The sequence below is a fragment of the Ursus maritimus genome, unplaced genomic scaffold, assembly GCF_017311325.1.
Source record: "Ursus maritimus isolate PB19 unplaced genomic scaffold, ASM1731132v1 scaffold_3, whole genome shotgun sequence".
Taxonomy (NCBI): domain Eukaryota; kingdom Metazoa; phylum Chordata; class Mammalia; order Carnivora; family Ursidae; genus Ursus; species Ursus maritimus.
This window is the reverse complement of record NW_024425563.1, coordinates 86,975,871-86,998,584: the sequence shown is the minus strand read 5'-3', so window position 1 is coordinate 86,998,584 and position 22,714 is coordinate 86,975,871. Positions and strand designations below refer to the sequence as shown.

Here is a 22,714-nt window from a genome sequence, read left to right as displayed (position 1 = left end):
GGAGAGAAATAAACTTGGGTGTCCTCAGGACTCGGAGGGCACTACACTCTGTGGCCTCAATCACCCTCAACACGTTTTTGTAAGTTGCCCAATTGGTATTCATGAAAATGTGAGCATTTAGACAAGGCAACAAAAAATTCGACTTAATCCTACTTCCTATTTATAAAATTAAGAAGCAGAAATAGGAGGGTTTTTGTCTTTCAAATGACTGCTCTCATGTCTTTCATTGCAAGTTTTCTAGATTAGACCATTCCTGTTATCTGAACCATCTAACACAAACTCCCACATATTTTCTCGTGTCTGTTATTTTAGGCCCTTATCTATACATTTTCTTTCAGTTGCCGGTAAAAAGTACCTCATTTTAGAGGCGACTCTGATAAAAAGCAATTAAAACCTCAGGAATAATACGTACACAGCTCTTATCACACTGTTGCTACACTTCATATTTTGCTTCCATTTGCCACCCCCCACCATTTACTCACGTTACCTCCTCCTTCCCTGCCACCATCTCCTCACCATCTCTTTGTCTGAGCACTCAGTCAACAGATGCTTGCTGAGCAAAAGAACGAGAAGTTGGGAGGAAATAAGCCGCACGAACTTTCCTATGAGTACAGCGCGTTATGCGTTAATACTGTACGTCCTGCGTGGTTTTGAACGTGGACAGTGAACAAGCTTCCATGGGCTTCCTATGCGTGAACATTCATCACGGATCTAGGAGGACTGGTCTCCTCTTCTTACAAGTCTCCCTCACACAAAGGCAAACAAGAGTCTTGGAATCCACTTCAACTCCTTCACGTTCCACAGCATATCACAATGTGCCGTCGTGGTGAAAATGTGAAGGCTGTTTAAGTTCATCGAATTTAAGGAGCAACCACAAGGAAAAAATTTGCCAAAGATGTTTTTATAGCGAGCATCTCTTTTAAAATAATCATTTTGCTTTAAAACAGGTCATTTGTATACATTTCAAGAATACAGTCACTATGTAAAGGAGTGGCCTCAAAGAGGCAGAGTTCTCGGGAGGCCGTTTATTCTCTTGTCCCTCAGCAGGATCTAGGTAGCTTCCAAATAGGACAAAGATGGAAAATCAGCGACTGGAAGACAATTTATCCGAGATTTGGGACTGGTCTTATTTATCGCCCATACACTCATTCAAGGGTTCCACTTTGTAAACTTTTTTTTTCATGTTAAGCAGAAAACACTTAGGGTTTCACTTCCGAGTTGTTGAGGTCAGGAGCCAAGGCTGCTTTTGTCATTTGAGTCCATTTCCAGCTCACACTTAAAACTTTCTCTGGACCCCTGGGAAAAACCCTCATTTTCTGGTTTTTGCAGCTGAGTAAAAATTCATTTACTTACTGTAACATCTCACTTATAATCGATAACAGAACATTTCGTATATATACATTTTGCAGTACATTGCAGGGGGGAGGGGTGTTGGGAGGGCAGGGGGGCAAGGTCCAGGCTGGGGTTGAATCTGGGGATACCCACCTACCTGGTGTCATTTTCGTTTTTATGGTGCAGTTTCTTCCACAGCATAATTCACTACATCTTCCCAAATGTAAATGTTACATGCATCTTCAGGATTTCTTAGGCAATTTTAGATTTATAAATTTACAGCATAAAAAGGGACAGAAAGACCCAGATCTGTTGGACAAATAAAGTTTTCCTCTCAAGAGTCTTACTATCTGCACTGTAAACGGGATACAGATTTCTCTATAGGCTCAATATGGGGAAAACATAGGAGACCAAGAACTGCACAGGAAACCAAGAGATCTCAGTTGCCTGGGAGTTCTGCCACGGATTCACCACGTAAGTGATTTGGGCGAAGTTACCGACTCTCCTCACTTACACAGACTGAATTGATCTAAGCTCCCATAGTTATTGTTGGGCACACAAGACCTCTGCCGATACCTGGTAAACTCTACTGTTTATGTTTCCACAATTCGTTATACTTTTAAGGTCTATTTTTTTAAGTACCTGGTAAGACTAACAACTATATAGTTTCAGTTGCTCGACTAGTTTTGCTGCCTTTAAAAATATCCTGGAGCAGGTAAGGTTGTCTCAACCCCTATTCCAATTTGTTTTGGTCAAAATTCTTTCTGATATTCAACATCAGGCTGCACTTCACACTCCCTTAATTTCAGAAGCCAGTGTTCCTTGTTATTCTATCTCTCCCTTATGCATGAATAATTCCATTTCTTCCTTCGGTATTAACATTTTACTCAGATATTAGAATTCCTTCTTCAGTTATTTAACAAAGCCATGGATTACCCAGATGTATTACTTACTCCTCTGGGCTTACACATGACGTTTTAAGAATGCCATAGACTGTGCCATTTGCAACAACATAGATGGAACGAGAGGGTATTAGGCCAAGCCAAAGAACTCAGTCAGGGAAAGACAATTATCATACGATCTCACTCATATGTTAAGAAACAAAACAGAGGATCATAGGGGAAGAGAGGAAAAAATAAAACAAGACGAAACCAGGGAGCGAGGCAAACCATAAGAGACTCTTAATCATAGGAAACAAGCTGAGGGTTGCTAAAGGGATGGGGGAGCTGAGTGATGGACATTAAGGAGGGCACGTGACGTAATGAGCACTGGGTATTACATGAGACGGATGAATCACTGACCTCTACCTCTGAAACTAATAGTATATGTTAATTGAACTTAAATAATTTTTTAAAAAAGAATGTCATAGGTCACATAATCCTTGTTATAAATATAACATTGCTTGAGAAAATTAGGAAAATTAGATCAGTATCTTCAAGATGCTTTGGAAAGGAGAAGGACTTGGCACTTAATCAGACATATTTCAATCAAATCCAGAGTCCCTTACTTCATGCCCCATACCTCCTTGGCAGCATTTCCATACATTTTTTTTTTTTAAGATTTTATTTATTTGACAGAGAGAGAGAGAGCACAAGCAGAGGGAGAGGGAGAAGCCGGCTCCTTGCTGAGCAGAGCCCAACATGGGCTCCATCCCAGGACCCTGCGATCATGACCTGAGCTGAAGGCAGTTGCTTAACCGACTGAGCCACCCAGGTGCCCCATTTCTACATATTTTAAATGGTCTGCTAGTTTCAAACAGTAAGCCAAGCACGCTCACCCAACTCGTGTCGCAGATAGTGTTTGTTTCAATACAGGCAGCAAAGCCCTAGTTCGCAGTGACATGCAGAACACACACACACATTATATAAAACAGAGAAGCATGTGTGTTAGTGGAATGTTCTTCCAGAATAATCCATAGCTACACAGAGTGTATCCTTTGAATAAAACTTCAGTGGAGGATCGCTCAAGAGTAAAGAATCTTGGCTTGTGATTGAATGATGACATCCACATCCACAGGTCAAATGTGAGGTGTTTTAAATTAGATGCTTCAACACGTAAATTCCCTAGTTAGTCACACTTCTTTGGTAAACCTACACGGCCAAGTTAGTCTGCGGCCTACTGCAATTGTTTAGACCACATATGACTAACAGTTAAAATCTGTAAATCCTATTGCCATAAAGAACTATACTCTCTTCTTGCATTAGGTCTGGGGGTGCGTGTGACTTTAACGTGAACCCCCTGTCTGTCCTGCTTCTCGCATAGTAAAATAAGCACCGTCCAAGTCCCAGGACAGAAACAAGAGAAACAAAACACAACACAAAACAAAATAAAAAACAAAACAACAAAAAAAAACCAAACTTCATTAAAAACATTTTATTATAAAAGTGTGCTTTATTATAAGGTAAATTTAAATATAACCAACAATACTGAAAATAATGTAACTGGCATTTACAGCCTTGGTCAGAGTTCTTTATTAAACAGGCATTTGTTTGCTATTCCACGAATAGTTAACAATCAGCTTATGCAACAAGGTATCTTCAAAAAGAGGATAAAGAATACAGAATGATGAACCAGGAATCTGGGGGTTCTTTGTGGTTTTTCTCTTGTTTAACAGACCTGGCATTTAAAATAAAATCTGAAATAGAAAACAAATCATCTTCATGTCGTAAGCTCTCTTCCTACAAGAAAGTTTGCAAAATTGTTAAACAGTGTTCTAAAATGTGGCTAAGTTATACTTTACATACTTTTTATATGTACATTATTTGATGAACACATTTTTAACCATATTTTCATTATATATGTAAGACCATAAACATTCCCTAATAACATCACACTTTAAGAGCCACGGAATATTTTTACCCGGGTATGTATTTCTTTAAAACCTGCTTCCCACAATGCAATTGCTCATTTAAAAGTGAACAACTGGTTAGAACTAACCTCTCCAGACACTGGGGTCACATGGGCCTAGAGATCATGTTAAGAATAATACTGCTTTGGTTGAATGTAATTCATCTTATGGGCAGAAAAATAAGCACATCATCAATGAAAATCTATTCAGTTATGTTTACCCTGCACTTTTGAGTCCACATTAATGCAAATGGTAAGGCCTAAGGTACATTTGGATGGGGCAGAAATTCCTTTTATCTTTATATGTGGTTTTGCTTATAAAAATTTCTACCACCTTAAAGGAAACCCATGGGAGCAGATGTCTGCAAAGGATCATATTATGTACCCCTAGTGAAGAACAGAGAAACATCCTGTGGGCCTAAGGACCCCAAAATATTTTTGGTATAGGAGAGGTCTTTTTTTTTCTTTTCTTTCTTTTTTCTTTTTCTTTCTTTCTCTCTCTTTCTTTTAAAGCATATATAAGATCTCTGGCTTCTAGAAGGCAGGTTTAAATAGCATTTAAAAAAACCATTTGTGACATTAAATGTCAAACTCAAACTTTTAAAGAGTACAGAGGACTACAAAATGGAAAAAGGAAGCAGATATATGCTTTATGAGGAAACTGTGTTAATGATCTCTCATCTTAAAGAGACTCTTCCCTATTATCATAACGACTACATTGCCCGTCCTTCGAACCACTGGAGTACGGAGGTTACTGACATTATGCCAAAGAAGTCAAAATGTACTTTATTGCAAAAATATAAAAGGTTTGAAAATTGCATATGATGTGTTCTACCCTTTCACCGTAGTCCAAGGCCAGCACATAACTTATCAAGCCAGAAAAACTTGAGAAAACAAAAATGTTTAAAACTGTACTTACTATATATAGTGAGTTGTAAAAAGAATGATGCCATGCTGTCCAGCATGAGTCACTGCCAAGGTCCCTTTTCATGGGCACAGTCACTAACACAGCGATCCGGGGAAGTCCACACGAACACGTATCACCCACGGCAGCGTCTTTTAATTATCTTCTTACCCACAGATACTTTCAGTATATTACAATCATCTGAATAAACCTTTCACTCAAATCATAATTTTGTGGAGTACAAAGTCATTTCATCAGTATGTCAGTATTTTTTTGACCTACTCTTTAGAAAGTGATGGTAAAGCCTATTGAGTATTAAATCACTACTCTGTTTACGGATACATTGTAAATGTAAAAAAAGGAAAAAACTTGAAATCACAGAAAATGCTTGGCATCTACACAAACACATTCTCAGTGGACTAACCACTACTGTGTAATTTTGTCACTACGGGTCTTGTCCGTACTTTTGCTTCATGCAGTGGGTTCAACAATATCCATGTTAGTTCCGAACAGGGCGACTAATTGCTCTTCATAGGTGGCAATGTTCCTTTTCATAATTTCCATGCAAGGTCCCAAAAGCCTTTCAAATGCCTGCACATCCATGGCTAAGAAAAGGAGAGAACAAAAGAAAAATAAATCTAACGTTCTTTTTGCAAATCTGAAAAATTCGAAGTCATTTATGATGTGTATTCTGCAGGTGTCAATAATGCAGTGGTATTTCTAGATATAATTCAAATGCAAGAAAAGGGCATAAGGGTAAAAAGGTTCCACTTCAGAAAGTAAACAGCCAGTGCTCCCTTGATAACCTGATTGTGCAATGCTAGGTCGGGTGGGAGGCTCCTGGTCTATGGTAAGAAAAAAATAAGTGGCTGTTACAGCAAGGCCTTGGAATTTAAAAAAATAAATTAGTTTTGATGTCACCACCTCAGTAATATGAACTCCTTCAAGGTGGTAAGGGATTTTTTTTTCCTCTACTGTTTTCCCCTCTCAGGGTTTAAATGTTATGCTGTAAAGACCCAGTGTTACCTTTTGTTAATGTCTACTCTTCCATCCTATTGTCTAATCAATTCAAAATGGTGGCCAAAATGCTTTTGTCCACTTCTAAGGATGTGTTCTATGTCACTTTGCCTGCCTCTCTCCTGCATTTTTTTTTTAAAGATTTTATTCATTTATTTGACAGAGATAGAGACAGCCAGCGAGAGAGGGAACACAAGCAGGGGGAGTGGGAGAGGAAGAAGCAGGCTCATAGCGGAGGAGCCTGATGTGGGGCTCGATCCCATAACGCCGGGATCACGCCCCGAGCCGAAGGCAGACGCTTAACTGCTGTGCCACCCAGGCGCCCCTCTCCTGCATTTTTAAAAACTCAATTTGTAATATACACATGGAAAATATGATCACACTCTCTACCATAGAAATACAAATTAAAAAAAAAACATTTTTTTTTGTTTTTGCCTCTCAAATTTGCAAAGGTACAAAAGACAACGTTTGCAAGAATAGAGGAAGTGGACGTTCTTGTATTGCTGGTAGCATGTAAATTAGTACAGACCAAGAGAGCCGGCAGTATACCTCGAATGCCATAAAAAGAAAGCGTACTCTTAAGAACATTTCTAAGGAAAAATTCTATATATGGGAAAGTAGTCTGTGCACAACGACACAAAAACTCTCTCGCATGCCCAAAATATGGAGCCCAAACCCCCAAAATATTTGCCAGTGGGAAATGACTGAATAACTTAAAATGTGTATGCTTACCTCATACAACACTACAATTTGATCGAATGAGAAATAAAATGATCAAGTGCCTACTAAGCTACAGTGAAGGAAAACAAAGCAGTTGACAAAACCTGAAAACCAGGAAACCCATGCAAATAAAAAAAGAGGAGAAGAAATTATCACAGGATCACGGGGTGGTGGTGGTGGTATAGGTGACTCTCATTTTTCCCAGCCTTTTCTGTATTTCTCAGATTCTCTTTAACGTGAATAAATTTGTTAGAGAAAAAAATTAACAGGGTTTCACTCACGTCACCTTTACTCTTCCCTCCTGCCTGTACTCAGGAAAATTACCGGTCAGTTTCTACCTACCTTCTCTCTCATACAAGTGTTAACACTTGATTAATATTATACTTACTGAGAGCCTTTTAAAAAGTGTCTTTTCTAAGAAGTTAATTCTGAAGATGCCTGCAGAGCTGGGGAAGCTGAGTTTATTCTACTGAGCTGTGCGTGAGAACAGAGTGGCTGATTACTGTGCAATCAATTTTCTTACAGTGTCCTCGACATGGACCCCTCCTGCCTTCCGTTTCTCACTATTAAAGTAAGTTCTTTCTCCCAGGTCAGATCTCAGATGCAGATAGAGGTCTTCCAGCTGAAGGTGACATTTGTGATGCCGCGTCATTACGGCTGGACAACAAAGAAAACCATCCTGCCTTTGACAAACCCAAGCCTTCAAGTTTCCTAGGACTAGGATGAGCAGGTGTTCCCACAGACCTCCCAGCTTGGCCTGCAGACCTTGATGGACGCTGTAAGAATACTAGCTGGCTTTTTTTTTTTTTTGAGGAACACAAACTTTATTGGAAAGATGAGACCTAAAACTCCATACTCCCAATTCTTCACTAAAACAAGATGTTCTTTCACGCCTGTACGGAAGAACAAAATAGTATGGGACGATTTGTAAAGAAAAAACGAAGGGCTCCCACAAATGGGATTCCATAATGCTTTGAATCTTGACCTTGTTCTCTCTTGTGGGGACCATAAAACTTGGGGACCCAGTGAGCTCATCGGTACAGTCACATGAGCCCATGGAATGCAGGTATCACAACCGCAGGCAGGAGAGGCACGCCCACCGCTGTGACTCCTACCTAAACATTTGACGGTCCCGATGGCGTGCGCGGAAGCTGCCCGAGGTTTGTTAGTGACCAGAGCCAGTTCTCCAAAGTACTGGCCCCGAGAACACCGCGCGATCTCCACGGCGCCGTTCTCTTCCACTTCTGATTTACCCTGACAAGGTAAGGAAGAGCGTGAAAACTCCGTTACTGACCCTCGGGTGAGCATCAGAAAGGAAACCTGTTGCTCTATCGCTAACATGCATTTCTTAGGACTTGCCAACACCCACCTTTCTTTTCATAGTGATTTTCACTTCGCCCGATTCTACGATGAAAAAAGAATCCGCCAAATCTCCCTGTAAGAAGGAAACAGAAACAGAGGGTGTAAATGCAGCTTTTGTTGACAGCAATGCTGTTGCTTCTCGCAGCCCTGCGATCAGCCCAGCTCTGCTGTACAGATGATTGGCCCGGAGAGCGAAGGCCCGGGGGAACAAACTATCTCACTGTCTACACTGAGAGGCCGTGATCAACAATTCTAGACTAATGAGCTCATTTGTAAAATTATTTGAAATAACAAAGTCTCTCCCATGGCACTTCTTGCTAAAACTAGCCAAGAAAATATGGCAAGTACTGAGGTACGAATTTGGCCCCAACTCCAGTCTGGTGACAATGTCCACGGTCAGAGACAGCAGGGCTGTGTCCCAGCAGCACCTGGTGCCCCACTGGCCAATCCCGTGCTCCCCAAGAAGCGCTCACATGCGCACCTTGTGTCATCCTCTGATAACGAGCATCGGCAAGGTGGCCCAAAGAGGAAAAACTCTCAAGGAGGAGAAAACAAGCAGACTTATCAGGAAGCAGTCCACGTGGGCCCTGACGTTTGTACTGATGCTCCACTCTACCTCGGGGCCTCAAAAAGGCTTCTGAAAGTTGCCATTTCTAACTACATCTCTGCTTTCCCTTCTTTTTGTTTTTGGGTGAACTCTGCCTTGATTTCCAATGATGCCTCCCGAGCTAAAGAGTATAGTACAGATGAGAGCAGAACCTGACTTTTCTGAGCCTCTCAAAGTGATTATAGAGACACTTGGGAATTTCAAAACTGTTTGGTACATACAATTCAAGAAACACAGTATCAGATTACATCACAAAAATGTGGAGTCTAGACTTATGTAACATAGATATTTATGTTTACAAATGCTTAAAAAACAACTAATACCTAAAAATACCTTTAATAAATCCTAGGCATAATATATACATACATAAAATCTCCAATCTCTTATCTTTATACCCTAAGAGCTTCCTGTTAAATTTTAACAGTGTTTAAAATCATAATAGGTCTGTTGACTGCTGTGTAATTGTTTTTCAGATTTTATTTTTAAATAATCTTTACAGCCAATGTGGGGCTCGAACTCACAACCCTGAGATCAAGAGTTACGTGTTCTACTGACCAAGTGAGCCAGGCACCCGATACTTCTGTTTTCAAAACGTACTCTAAATGCACGTAAGAGTGGCAACATAGGGCCCGTGGGCTGTGCCAGTGTCGGATCGTAGGTGTGATGGTGTGAACCGCAGTGAAGCCAGAGGCACTGGGAGAAAGTAGGGGGGAGGGCATGGGACCTCTGTATAATCACTGCGACTTACCATGAATCTGCAATTATTTCAAAATAAAAGGCTAAAAAAAATCATGTCAAAAGTGCTTGTGTACTTCGTTGTTTTTCAACTTCCATAAGTAGAACTTCGGTCTTGTTCTCTAATTTGACTCCACCTCCTTCCAACCCGACTATAATCTGTGTGTGCACACATGTGTACAGGAGAGAGAGACCCATTTACTTGTGTATCTGCCTTCTAAAACAATGACTCACAGACCTTGAGTCTCGTTCCACATATATCAAAAGAAAAAATAATACTTTAGATAAAAATTATAACACAGCATAAATGTTGTGCTACAAAAATTAGAGAACCTTAAAATCTGCTTACATCATTCAGCCGGTGCTGAGAACTGTAACTAAGAAATGCTATCTATCATCTGCCTGCTTTATCTGCGAACTCCGACGTCGTCATGAATCCTACTTCTTGTCAGCTCTGCCCTAACCAAGGCGTGTTTTCCTACTCGTTCCAACTGGGATCTCGGAGAAGCATTAGGGGTTAAACGGCATGTCAGCCCCCATTTCGTGCCAGGAAGCTGATACAGTACATGGTACAGTGTGTTCCCTTCTTGATTAATTTTATCAGGGAGCAGCCCCAGGAGGCTTCATCCTGAACCAATCATGCAAAACTCTGCAGGAGCTCCCGGTGCACCTTCTGGGTCCCTGTTATCTCAAGGAACGTGCTCGCCTGTGTTTTCTGATTGTCAACGACATCTTATTGTTGAAACATTTGAATTTCATGTCATGTACAAACAGAAAATTATCCAGAAATCCATTGGATGATTTAATACACATTCATCAGGAGTTACTTATATAAATTAAAGTATTCCAATAGCTTAATGGCTGTAAATTAAACCACTTTCAAGAGGTCATTTGGTGGAAGTAATATTCCTTTAAGCCACCACTACATACTAATTATAGACACATATGAAAAATTTATCAAGATCGGCCTCGTGGAAGAAACTTTTGGAATATAACCCTAAGCTGAATGACCTAAGAAGTATTATACCTGAGCAATGATTTGTTCTCCATCGTTGTATACTTTGGTGCCTATTACATCCACCACCTTCAGGCGTTCAGAAACCTTCAAAGAAACAAAGATACGATTAAACAAACTAAATGGGTAATCTTCTCTATTTCAGAAGGTAAAACGCGGTAGCCTAGAGGCCAAATAAACAGCAGCGTGTGGGTTTGTGCGTTGTATTAACTGCCGGCATTTTAAAAGATTTCTCAGAAAAATCTGAATTCCCAGCTTCTCTTGAAAAATCAGGAGACTCAGCACCACCCAGCCCACGTTAACGGCGAACGGCAGCAATGGGCTGTGGGTTCGGCAACTGTTCTGGAGCTGGAGCCCGGGTCTGGCTGGTGTCCCGCCCTGGCTTCCTCTGCTCCTTTATGTTCCCTCACTCTGAAGGCATGTGGATTTCCAGCCCCTGATCGCCTTTCATTTTAAAAGAGATGCCGCTAGACACGATCGGCCGCCTCATACACATTCTGTAACGTTGCCACAACCTCCACCAGGCGTGTACCGACAACCCAACAGAGGGAAACTGCGGGAGATGAGTCAGTACTAATCCCAAGGCTTGTGGCCAAGACGCAGGACGGTGGGGAAGGCAGGGGAGGAGGAGATCTGGGATGCGCTAAGTTCAAGATGCCCATTGGACACGTGAGCGCAAATGTCAACTATGTGGTTGGACAAGTGCATCTGCCGATCGACGGAGGGTCCGTGCCTGGTGATGGCCATTTTAGGAGACACCGATAGCTAAGTAGTGTTTAAAGCCAGGGCATTTGACAAGGTCACCAAGTGAATAAGCGTAGCCTGAAAACAGAGGAGACCCTAGAATGCCAATCTGAAGAGGAAAGGAGAAGAGGGGTAAACAGCAAAGTTGACTGGGAAGGAGAAGACACACCGTGTTTCCACAAGCTCTCCCTGTAAAGGTGTAACTAGGGCTGCTGCCCACATTTCTATCATTACGTCAAGTCTGCTTTTACTTCTGTTTTTATTTAAATCCCAGTCAGCTAACATATAGTATAATCGCAGTGTTCAGGTGTATGACATAGTGATTCAACACCTCCATACAACACCCAGTGCTCATCACAAGTGTGCTCCTTGATCCCCATCCCCTATTTCCCCGTCTCCCCATCTGACAACCCTCAGTCTGTTCTCTAGAGTTAAGAGTCTGTTTCCTGTTTCTATTTTCCCTCTGCTCATCTGTTTTGTTTCTTCAATGACACATGAGTGAAATCAGATGGTATTTGTCTTTTCTGACTTATTTCGCTTAGCATTATACTCTCCAGCCCCGTCCATGTCGTAAATGGCAAGATTTCATTTTTTTTTTTGGTTGAGTAATATTCCATTGTATATATACGCCACCTCTTCTTCATCCATTCATCAGTCGATGGACTACGTGGGCTGTTTCCATAATTTGGTTGTTGGGGATAATGCTGCTATAAATATCGGGATGTGTGTATCCCTTTGAATTAGTATTTTTATATTCTCTGGGTAAATACCTATGAAGTCTGCTTTTAGATAAAGACCACATGTAAATCCTATTACTTGTAAAACAAAGCAAAACAAGACATCTGCAGCTACAGGTAGTAAAAGAAATACCGTGTTACACAAACACCATCATTTAATCTTTTCAAATAAAAATATTCAAAGAAACTTTCCTACAGAACTAAATGTTCGAAACAAAACAAACTTTTAAAGCAAAATAAAACATAAGCATAAACATATACTTACTTCCAACGATTTAAGGAATGGCAGTGACTCGATAAAGCTTTCATACATTTTTCTCTTTTTGGCATTATTTTTTACAATTATTCTCCTGAAGGTTACCCTGTCCTAAAGGCAGAATAGCAGATACAGAGACAGGTAAGAGGTAGATTTTATTAGGAAAAAAATTTGAAGAGATAGTTTCATTTTAGTCCCAATAACGAACAAACAATAACTGAAGATTTTGAAATAAAAGGTTAATGTTATTATACATTTTTCAGATTTTTTTATTTCTGCAGGCATAAAACATAAACCCATATAAAATATTACTTTCTCTTTTTTTTTAAAAAAGGAAACAGTTTACTTTTATTCAGAACAGCTCTGGCCAACATGTAATTGGGATAAAGCCACAAGGTGGTGCTATTGCACCATTAAAAGGTGGTGCTATTGCACCATTAAAAAAAAGGCCACTAGCCCTGTCTTCCTCTAGCTTTATTGACATATAACTGATCGATAACATTGCGTCAGTTTAAGGTATATAACGTGTTGCTTTGATACACTTATATATTGCAAAATGATTACCACAATAGGGTTAGTTAATACTGGTATCACCCCACAAAATTACCCTTTTTTGTCATGAGAACATCTAAGACTTACTCCCTTTGCAACATTAAAGTATACAATACAATGATAAGGATAATTACCTTATGTTCATTCAATCCCCAGAACTCATTCACCTTGTACCTGGAAGTTTCCACCATCTGACCACCATGTCCCCCATCTCCCTGACCCTCAGCCCCTGGAAGCCACCTCTGCACTCAGTGTCTCTGAGTTCGGACTAACACAAGTTCTTTTACTGTAGGTGACAGCCCTAGGATGTCCAAAATCATGTCAGGGGAACGTGACCAGGATTTTTTTAAACGGAAGTTTAAAAAACGAAGTTAAAAAATTTAACTTACAGTTATAATGGACCTATAATATTATATTAGTTTTGGGTGTACAGTATAATGATTTGGTATTCATATATATTGAGAAATGATCCCCACAGTAAGTCTGGTTAACATTCATCACCATATATAGTTACAGATTCTTTTTTTCTAGGGGTGAGAACTTTTAAGATCTACACTCTAAGCAACTTTCAAACATAGTATGCTGTAACCAGAGAGGCCGTGGTGGAGATGACATCTGCAGGTCTTATTTTATAACTGGAAGTTTATACCTTCTGACTCCTTTCACCCATGACCAGCATTTTTATAAAAAATAAAGACTAGAAAATCTCAGCATGCACACCTTTTAGTAAAGTGATGTTTAGTTATTTATTTCAGTTATACACAAAGACGCACATACATAAGTTAATATAGTAATATATTGGTGAATATACTGGTTGTGATATTTCCAAATGGAAATCTTAATGTGGGTTGCAGGAAAAAAAATGCACGAAAAACACTATTAGAATTTTTTAAATCATAAATTAATTATAATGAGATCTTGAAAAAATTATGTACACTAGGTTGTCACATCCGCATTGTCAGAGTTTTTCTTTTTTAAAAAATGTGCACAGAAGAACTACAACTTTCTTGAATATCAGTCAAATGCCAGTGTTTATCATTCTCAGGGTTCTCAAATGTTCCTCTGTTTATACTACTTAACCTCAAAGATACAAAACTCAATTAAGGAACTAGGGAAAATTTTAAAGACAACAAACAGCTCAAAAAATGGTTTTCTTACAAACTTTATTTTGAAACAATCCCTACAAAACTTTGTAATGGTTCTCAGTTAAGAACCCCTAAAATTATGTTGGTTTGTCATACACGGATAAACAATTACACCGTTTTAATATCCAATAAAACTGAAATATTTTCATGAATTATTAAATTACTGTGCCGACACAGTGAGGCTGAATTTAACGGAACTGGCGGGATGGGGGAAAATGCCAGCGTGGATGTAAGCCTCCAGGAAAGCAAACATCCTGTTCCCCAATTTAGTTTATTACAATTTGACAAGGGCTGTAATGTGGAGTTGTAATCCTATATAACTTTTTTAAAAGAGAAAAATGTGCAAGATAATTAGTAAAATTATTGAAATAATTTCCAAGCTTGGGTCTGCATCAGGGTCAGCTGTAGTATTAAAAAAAGGTTCTGAGACCCCTGACTTGAATGACTCGAACAACGTCCGTGTGTAGGGCTCACTAACCTACAGGTCATAAGAGTTCCCCAGGTGATTCTGATATATAATCAGGTTTGGGAAGCAGCTGCAACACCATTTTATGGAAAAAGTTTATTGCAGAACAGAGAAGACAAGAAATAGTTTAGTGATTAAAAATTAACCACAATGAGGTATTTGTCTCGGGGAATACTTCTGTTAGTGGTCCACCTCTTCACACCCACTCTGACATATAATTAAAATCCACAAAGTCCCATTTCAAATGTTTTCAGCCTAGTCATTTCAGTAATTGCCTTTCTGAATCATCGGCAGGGTCAACAAAGGGCTTTTCTCTTGGGATCTGCTTATCTTTCTACCTGCACTTACATGGCGGAGCTCCAATCTGCTGGCCTTAAAAGAAAAACATCTTTTCTACTTGACTTTCCCTGAAAAGGGGGATAGATAGTTCGGTAAGTGGCTCTTGAAAAACATATTTAAAGGATTAAGTGATAGGTTAATTCTAATTTTTAAAAAGTTCCTGCACTAGGCACATACCCCACGGTGATCATCACAAACTGTCCACTTGAATACCTTGCAGAGGGAAGTAAAAATCTCTGAGAAAGCTTAATCCTTCTTGATGGTTTAAGTATCACACACACTGGGAAATGCTGGGCCGTGGTACCCGGTGTAAGGTGTCTACCAGGGCTGCAGATTATGAGTACTCAAGGGGTCAACCTGCTTCACGTGTGGTCTTGTTCCAAGGACGTGCGGGAGGAGGCTTACGGACCGTGCACCCCTGGGGCTGGCAATCTCATCCGAATGATGGCACTTAAAGCAGATGCCTTCCTTACTGGGACAGGTCACGGCGGACTCTAGATGGAGCCAACCACTCTGCTAACCAGTAATCACGTCCAATGGACCTAGCCTGGTCTGGTTTGGGGTTTCTACTTGCTGGCTTTGGGTGTTCAAATCTTTAACAGTCCTTAAAACACACCAGACCACGAGATTCTTCTTGTGTGAAACAATTCCAAATTTCCTTGTACAGCTTAAAATGTGACTCACCACCATTTTTACTACGGCAACAGTAACCGCCTGATTTTAATAAGAAGAAACGTACAATATGTATGGTTTCTCTAAGAGATTTTTATCAGCTGAAATCGACTTCAGAATTAAATGGCTGAGTCGACACGGAGCAACAGGTTACCTGTGTGAAGCTACATATGGTCCTTGGGACCCAGACTGCAAACAGACTTCCTATTCCCTCCACCTCTTCTCCTTCCACAAAAGGATTTTTGAGAGAACATGTTGAAACTAGAGAGTGGGCCGTTTTTAACAATTTAAGAAGGAAATACAAGTATTGCAAATATGCCCTAAAATCATAGTTGCTTAAAGTGTGCTCTGGGCACAGCAGCACTGGGGTCTCCTGGGAGCTTAAGGGAAATGCAAAATCACAGGCCTCATTCCAGATCCAGGGAACCAGGATCTTTAGTTTAACTATATTCCCAGGTGATCCATAAGCACATCAGAGTCTGAGAAGCACCAGCTTAAACACAGCCTTCCAGAACTGGCCACTCTGCACCCCGATACCATGTATGAAAACAATCTCCCTTCCCACCTCACCCAAGGATCTTTAAGTCTTGTAGAAATAGCACCATTAAATTCATTTTAAAAGCCCCAGGCCCCACTCCCGCAGAGTCTGATTAAATGAGTCTGTGATTGGGCCTTGGCAAGAGGATTTCTTTTTTAACGCCCTCCCCCCAACCTTCAAGTAATTCTGATGTGCGTCCAGGTGAGACACACAGGCATCCAGCTGTGTTTCCAGGCAAAGTTGTTAGCATCTTAGAGCACATCTTAGAAGCGGGGAGGCTTCCCGAATTCTAGCGCGCGCCTGAGTCGTGCGGTGGGTTTGCTCCAGCACAGGCCTCCGCGCCCCATCTCCAGAGCTACTGACTCGGTGGGCCCCAATCAGTAAGGGAGGCGGGAAGAATCTGCGTTTCTAGCAAGTGCCCAGGTGATACGGATGCTCCTGGTCAGGGGACCACACTTAGGGAAGCACAGATCATATCACAGAAAATAGCATGGGAGTCTTTGTTCATTGGTCTGAGTGGCTGGTTTTTAAGGGTGGGTAAAAGAGGAGCATTTCGGATCTGAGTCTTTTTCTCAGGACCAGTAGGTTAAGCTCCTGACTTCACTGGGAAAAAAACATGAAGATTTAACCCAGCGCCCAAAATTTCTGCATCCAGTAGTTGCTTAATCAGATTGCAAAGAAATCCACCTATTAGAACTAAAAGACTCTACCTGCCTGGCTTTGGTCATAACCGTTTTTACAAATAACACTCAGGTCAAATGAATCTTTCACTCACCAAACCCCACAGAGCACCGGGAGACGTAGCAGTGATTGTAGCCGCTCTGGGCGTGTTGTACATTAAGGCCAGTTCACCAAAACTCCCGCGGTTGTCGTAATTCCCCACACACCTTCCGACGCCATCGCACTTCACATAGATATCAAATGTTCCTCTGTCGGACAGATGAAGAAGAGGTCAAAGTAACTCCAGTCAAGTCTCATGACAAAAAGACATCATTTCAGAGAAGAGCCGTGTTCGACAAAATCTCCTTTCCACCTTCCCTTTCTCCTCCGATGACAAGTAATAAAAGGGCATCGATATGTGCCAGAGACAACATCTGTGCTAGACAAGCAGGTAGAGACCATCAGCTAGACTACGGTAAGGACCGGACATGTGCCTGCCAGGGGAAAATGGGACCAAGCAATAAAAGTTGAATGATAAAAAAGTTAGACCCCAACCAGACAGAATACCGCACAGACATCCTTCTGAAGCAGCGGACCGTGGTTATCTCTGAGCGCAAGAAGAGCGAAGGATGTTTTAGGAGTTTTTGTGTCTAAAGAGAACATGTATTACTTTTGAAATCAGAGGAAAATAACTTTTTAAAAAAGAATACAGCTCTGACAATGTGGTCAGCCCTACTCTGCAGCCCTACTCTGCAGGCTCTTGTATCATCTACGGGAGCGGCCAGCAAAGCAGGGCCCACGGACTGGCTGCCTGCTTTCCTGTGTTACCAAAACACAACACACGGGTCCGCCTGCGCCTTCTCGATGGCTGACTGTATGTAACCACAACAGCAGAGCTCAGTAGCTGTGACAGACACACAGCCTCGACGCCTAAAGACTCACTCAGGCTCCTGACCGCTTCTCGGGCTTTACTGCAGACTGACCCCCCCAAGCTAAAGCAAAAAGTGGTGGAAATTCAGACTAAATATCTGATTCTGGTCTTTCTGTGGGTCTTTTTATCCTGTGCTTATCTTTTATTTGGGCTCATGTTCTAGGCAAGCGTCTGTCTGGCACTGTCCTACGTATCTCACAGACCCCCTGTCTACAGAACTACACTCTTCCTCTGGACGACTGTCTTCCCATACACTGTGTTTTATCCGAGACCATGGCTTCAAGGCTTGCTGAAACACCTGAGAGGACAGAGCAGAAATTCTTTGGCTTTATTCTGTTGTCTAAATCCCTGACAAAGACAAAAAAAGGGAGAGCTTTTAAGATTAGGAAAGGACTGTAAATGGTAAAGATACAACAAAAGCCAAAAACACAAGATATGGCGCAAAGAGATTAATGAGTAAGAGAGTGACTGGCTGCATGTGCATGGGGAGAAGGGCTTTTCAAGGATCCTTCCAGAATCGGTTTCATGACTATTTTTCAAGCACAGACTAATTCTTCTATTAACACTATTTACACTTTGGCACCAAAACTGTTTTATACATTTTCTACTTTGAACAGAAGAAAGTACATGACAAATGTGCTGAGGAGAAGTAAAACAAGCCCCCAGTCTAGCTGCGGGCACACAGTCTAAAGGCTGTACCACCTTCTCATACACATTTCTTCCCTGATAACATGAGGCGTCGGGCAGAGCGGAGCCACAGAAAAACCACAAACAGTGGTCAAGAGACCCGGATGCCACGCTGGCTCACCTTCGCCGACTCCCGTCGCTTCTGTGTGCCTGGGAGTTTTCATCTACCAAACGGGTGATTAGGCTCTAACTGACCAGGGAAACGTAAGGGAGCTTTTATCGTATTTGGGTTTGCCTTACCCCCCACAGTTAAACAGTTTAACAGCTGAGTGAATTTCTGACGTGTTTCACTGATGAAAGCTGTTAAGGATCCTAAAATCAAGACTTTAATTTACATATGGAATAACTGGGTCTGTTCTAAAGTCAGAGAGCTCACCCCAGCCCTTGCCAGTGGCTCTACAGGTCGCCATGGCATTAGGGATGAGGCAATGGAGGAACTGGTGAGAACCCTCCCCTCGGAGAGCGTGCAGGACTGCTGATGTAGGAGAGATGCCAACCCCAGAGCCAAGGCAAGAAACGACGCTGCGCAGACAGATGGGGTGTGATTTTCTGCAAGGCTCTGAGCTGAGCACAACTCTACCCAGAAAAGCAAATGCAACCCAATGAATCCGGCCGGGCTGGGAGATGACTGTGCGGCCCCCAAAACAGGAGGGGCTGGGGATGCCAACTGTCTCATGGGCACTTTAGCATCACTTTACCAAAGTGAAGAAATAAAGCCTCCGTTCAGACCGCTTCCCCAGTACAGTCCAGGGCTTTTACCTAATTATCGCTTAAAGCACGCTGTTCTCTGATGAAGTAAAGCACAACTGAACGTTTTCCGAAATTACATTTTCAGTCTGAATGCCCGCCTTCCTATTTAAATAAAAGAATCTCTCTACAGTGTTTTAAAATAACTTCTCTATAAGGTTTTTAATGCACAAGAATGCATAAACAGTTTCTGGAAAGCACATAAACTGCCCTCTCCGCCATGCGCGCGTTTCACTTTATCGTTAATAAAGACAGAACAGATTGAGTTATATGATTCAACACCCCAGATGCCGTGCTCTGCCTCCCTTCTAAGTGTAACAGGCGTCCTCTCAAGCCAAAGTTAATAAACGAGGCAGCTCACAGTGAATGACTGAGATTTAGGGCTCTCACTAATGAAAATCATCCGTTTTTCTATAAACGAGGCCTCTTTTCATGATCTGATGTGGCTGTACCACACGTATTCACAGCAGGCTTCCAGGGCCTATTATGGAGTAACGGGAATAAAGAGGTAACAGCAACTATTGAATATTAACTTGCCGGTCATTACAAGAACCGCGGAGACTTTATACGGAAGGTTCATTACATTCCCACAGTGAGGTTACGCGGAACTTACCTATCAATCACATAGAAGTTGTCGCCATCATCGCCTTGATCAATTACATGCTCCCCTTCTTTGACCAGTTTTTCAAACATGGCATCTAACACTTGAGACATCTGCTCCTATTTTTTAAAAAGAAAAGACACAATCCTTATGTTTGTCTACAATATGTTCTCTTAACTAACCATCAACGGCTTTAGATTTCTGTGAAGCAGCTCGAAGGAACAGAAATATCATCACTGCCGTTAAATCTTGCAAAAAAAAAAAAATACACAGCACAGTTGTTCTTACCACCTAACAAATGAGATGATTATACATTTCCTTTCGTATTCAGTACCTGAAAGTAATAATAATTAGTTATTTTGGAGTATTTCAGCACAACGATCCCCACTTCCATATACTGAAAAATCAACCACCAGATACGTTATGCATGAAATAGAAGCAAGTAAAACGACCAGGATCGTAAAGTACGGCTGCAGATTATGTAGAGATTACCTAAATACTGAAGTGAATCCAAACTCTGGTTTCAGTCCTTTTTGGTTTTAGCACCAAAAACAAAACAACAGAACAGAAAAACAACATAAGCAAACCCCAAAATGACTGTGGCAAATTTGTTATCACTGTTCTTTATCACCATGGTTCTCTCCGAGAAGCAACCATGTACCTCCGTAGGACAGATTTATTAACACGGAAGCCAGAAATGCCAAACCTAACAACTACTTAAACTATAGAAAATTTTTATTCTGCTAAAGTGTGGTTGACAAGCTCATGGACAAACTTCAGCTAGTGAGAATAATCTAGAAGGTGAAGAAATCTTTCCTCAGAACAAATACAGGAACAACTCAAAGACCCCTGAACAGACAAAAGGGCTCTGTGTTTCCCAAACTGGGTTTCGTGGAACCCATTAATTTTGTGGAGGTGCCACAGCGATTGATTCTGTAAACTGCTGATTTAACAGCCTCTATAAAGTGTATCTGAGCCATTAAATATTAAAACTAATAGAAATCAAAACGCTGAGATGAATTATATATACACAATTGTTTCATGAGGTTAAATTTCTCATAAAATTAACCATGGTTAAGTGAACAAGTCAGTGGCCACAAAGTTGGGCAACTACCACTTCTTAGCTTCCATTGTCATCGCCCCAAAAAGAAGCCCTGTGCCCACTAAGCAGTCACTTCTCTCTTCTCCCCTAACTGGCCCCTGACAACACCTACCTGTTTTCTGTCTGTAGGATTCCCCTAATCTGGATGTTTCCTACAGTGCAATCATACAACGTGACCTCGTGCATCTGCCTTATTTCACGCAGTGTAAGGTTTTCGAGGTTCATCCTTATTCTGGATAAATCCTACTTTATTCCTTTTTACAGATGAATAATATTCCACTGTAAATACACCATGATTTGTATATCCATTCATCCATCAATGGACACCTGGATTGTTTCCACCTTTTGGCTACTGTGAATAGTGGGGCCACAGAACATTCACATTCAAATACTGAATATGTCAATTCTTCTGAGTTATACTGAGGAGTGGAACTACCGAGTCATGGTAATTCTAGAACTTTCTGAGCAAATGCCAAGCTGTTTTCCACAGTGCCTAAACCATTTTCTTTCCCACAAGCAAAGTACTAGGGTTCCAACTTCTCCACATCCTCGCCAACACTTGTTATTTCCCCTTCTTAAAAAAAAAATTATACCCACCCTAGTGGTGCTGGGCTGGTATTTCATTGTGGTTTCGGGACTGGCATTTCCCTAGTGACTAGCCATGTTGAGAATCTTTTCATATGCTTATGGGTCATTTGAGTATCTTTTTTGGAGAAATGTCTATTCAAGTATATTGCCTAATTTTAAGTTGGGTTTTTATTTTGTTGTTGAGTTGTAAGAATTCTTTATATATTTTGAATACTAGGCCCTTATATATATGATTTGCAAATATTTTCTCTTGGTGGAATGTCTTTCACTTTTTTCAATAATGTCCTTTGATGCACAAATTTTTTTTTATTTTTTATGAAGTCCAATTTCTTTCTTTTCTTTTCATATTCCTGTTTTTGGAGTCCACCTAAGAATCCACTGCTAAATCCAAGGTCATGAAGACTTACCCTCGTGTCTTCGTCTAAGAGTTTTTATAGTTTGGGAGCTTACATTTAGGTCTTGGATCCATTTTGAGTTAATTTTTGCGTACAGTGTAAAGGAGGGGTCCAACTTGGTTCCTTTGCGTGTGGACATCCAGTTGTCCCAGCACCATTTCTTGAAGGGACTATTCTTTCCCCATTGAATGGTCCTGGCATGCTCATCAAAAATCAAATGGACATCAAATCAAATGTATAAATCAAATGTATAGGTTTGTTTCTAGACTCTCAGTTCTATTCCACCATTCTATGTGTCTACCCAGGCCAGTAACACGTTGTTTTTATTCCTGGAGTTCTGTAGTACAGGGTTTGGTTTGTTTGGGTTTTTTTTCCTTAAAGGTTTATTTATTTATTTTAGAGAGAAAGGGGAGGAGAGGCAGAGGGAGAGAGAGAACCTCAAGCACACTCCCTGCTGAGTGTGGAGCCTGACACGGGGCTTGATCTCACAACCCCGAGATCGTGAGCTGACCTAAAACCAAGAGTCAGATGCTTAACTGACTGAGCCACCCACGTGCCCCTGTAGTAAAAGTTTTGAAATTGGCAAGTGTGAGTCCTCCAACTTTGCTCTTCTTTTGCAATATTATTTTGACGACGTGGGCCCTGCTTGGCTATCTGTACAAATTGAATAAATGAGACAAGAGCAAAATGTTAATGCATTTTCCTGGTTTAGCTTTATAATACATAAATGCTATCAATTTAAACTTTCATAAAATCATACTGATACACTGTGGTGAGTTTGCTGCCACCAAAATATAAAAAAACAACATACTCCTCCGTGCAAAGCATAACCCTGTTGAAATACCCATGAGAATGCTCAAAGCATGTGGCTCCTGAGAAGCTGGGTTGTGAGGGAGATTTCCTGTCCCTGACTACTCTTCTGTTTTTTTGGATTTTTTAAAATTGCCTAGGCACACAGACTTAGAGCTTTTAATTAAAAACCCGAGCTCTCCATTTGAACAGAGAACATACTATT

At 41.0% G+C, this 22,714-nt stretch overlaps 1 protein-coding gene across 3 annotated transcripts in view; it reads right to left on the bottom strand.

Moving 5' to 3' along the window:
- Positions 1–3,690: 3,690 nt before the first annotated feature.
- The window catches only part of PRKAR2B (protein kinase cAMP-dependent type II regulatory subunit beta), an 89,160-nt gene continuing 70,136 nt past the window's right edge, over positions 3,691–22,714 (bottom strand). Inside the window, exons 5-12 of one of the 3 annotated variants that reach the window (XR_005838631.1) lie at positions 19,627–19,733; positions 16,764–16,917; positions 12,286–12,387; positions 10,552–10,626; positions 8,190–8,255; positions 7,936–8,074; positions 5,099–5,688; positions 3,691–3,967 (exon numbers count right to left, since the gene is read on the bottom strand). Coding sequence is in view for 2 of the 3 variants with exons in the window: in XM_040644385.1 (XP_040500319.1) it covers positions 5,555–5,688; positions 7,936–8,074; positions 8,190–8,255; positions 10,552–10,626; positions 12,286–12,387; positions 16,764–16,917; positions 19,627–19,733 (777 nt within the window). In the remaining variant the exon portion in view is untranslated. Of the gene's footprint in view, positions 5,689–7,935; positions 8,075–8,189; positions 8,256–10,551; positions 10,627–12,285; positions 12,388–16,763; positions 16,918–19,626; positions 19,734–22,714 lie in introns of all 3 variants that reach the window. The other 2 variants (XM_040644385.1, XM_040644386.1) reach the window with 2 other exon arrangements.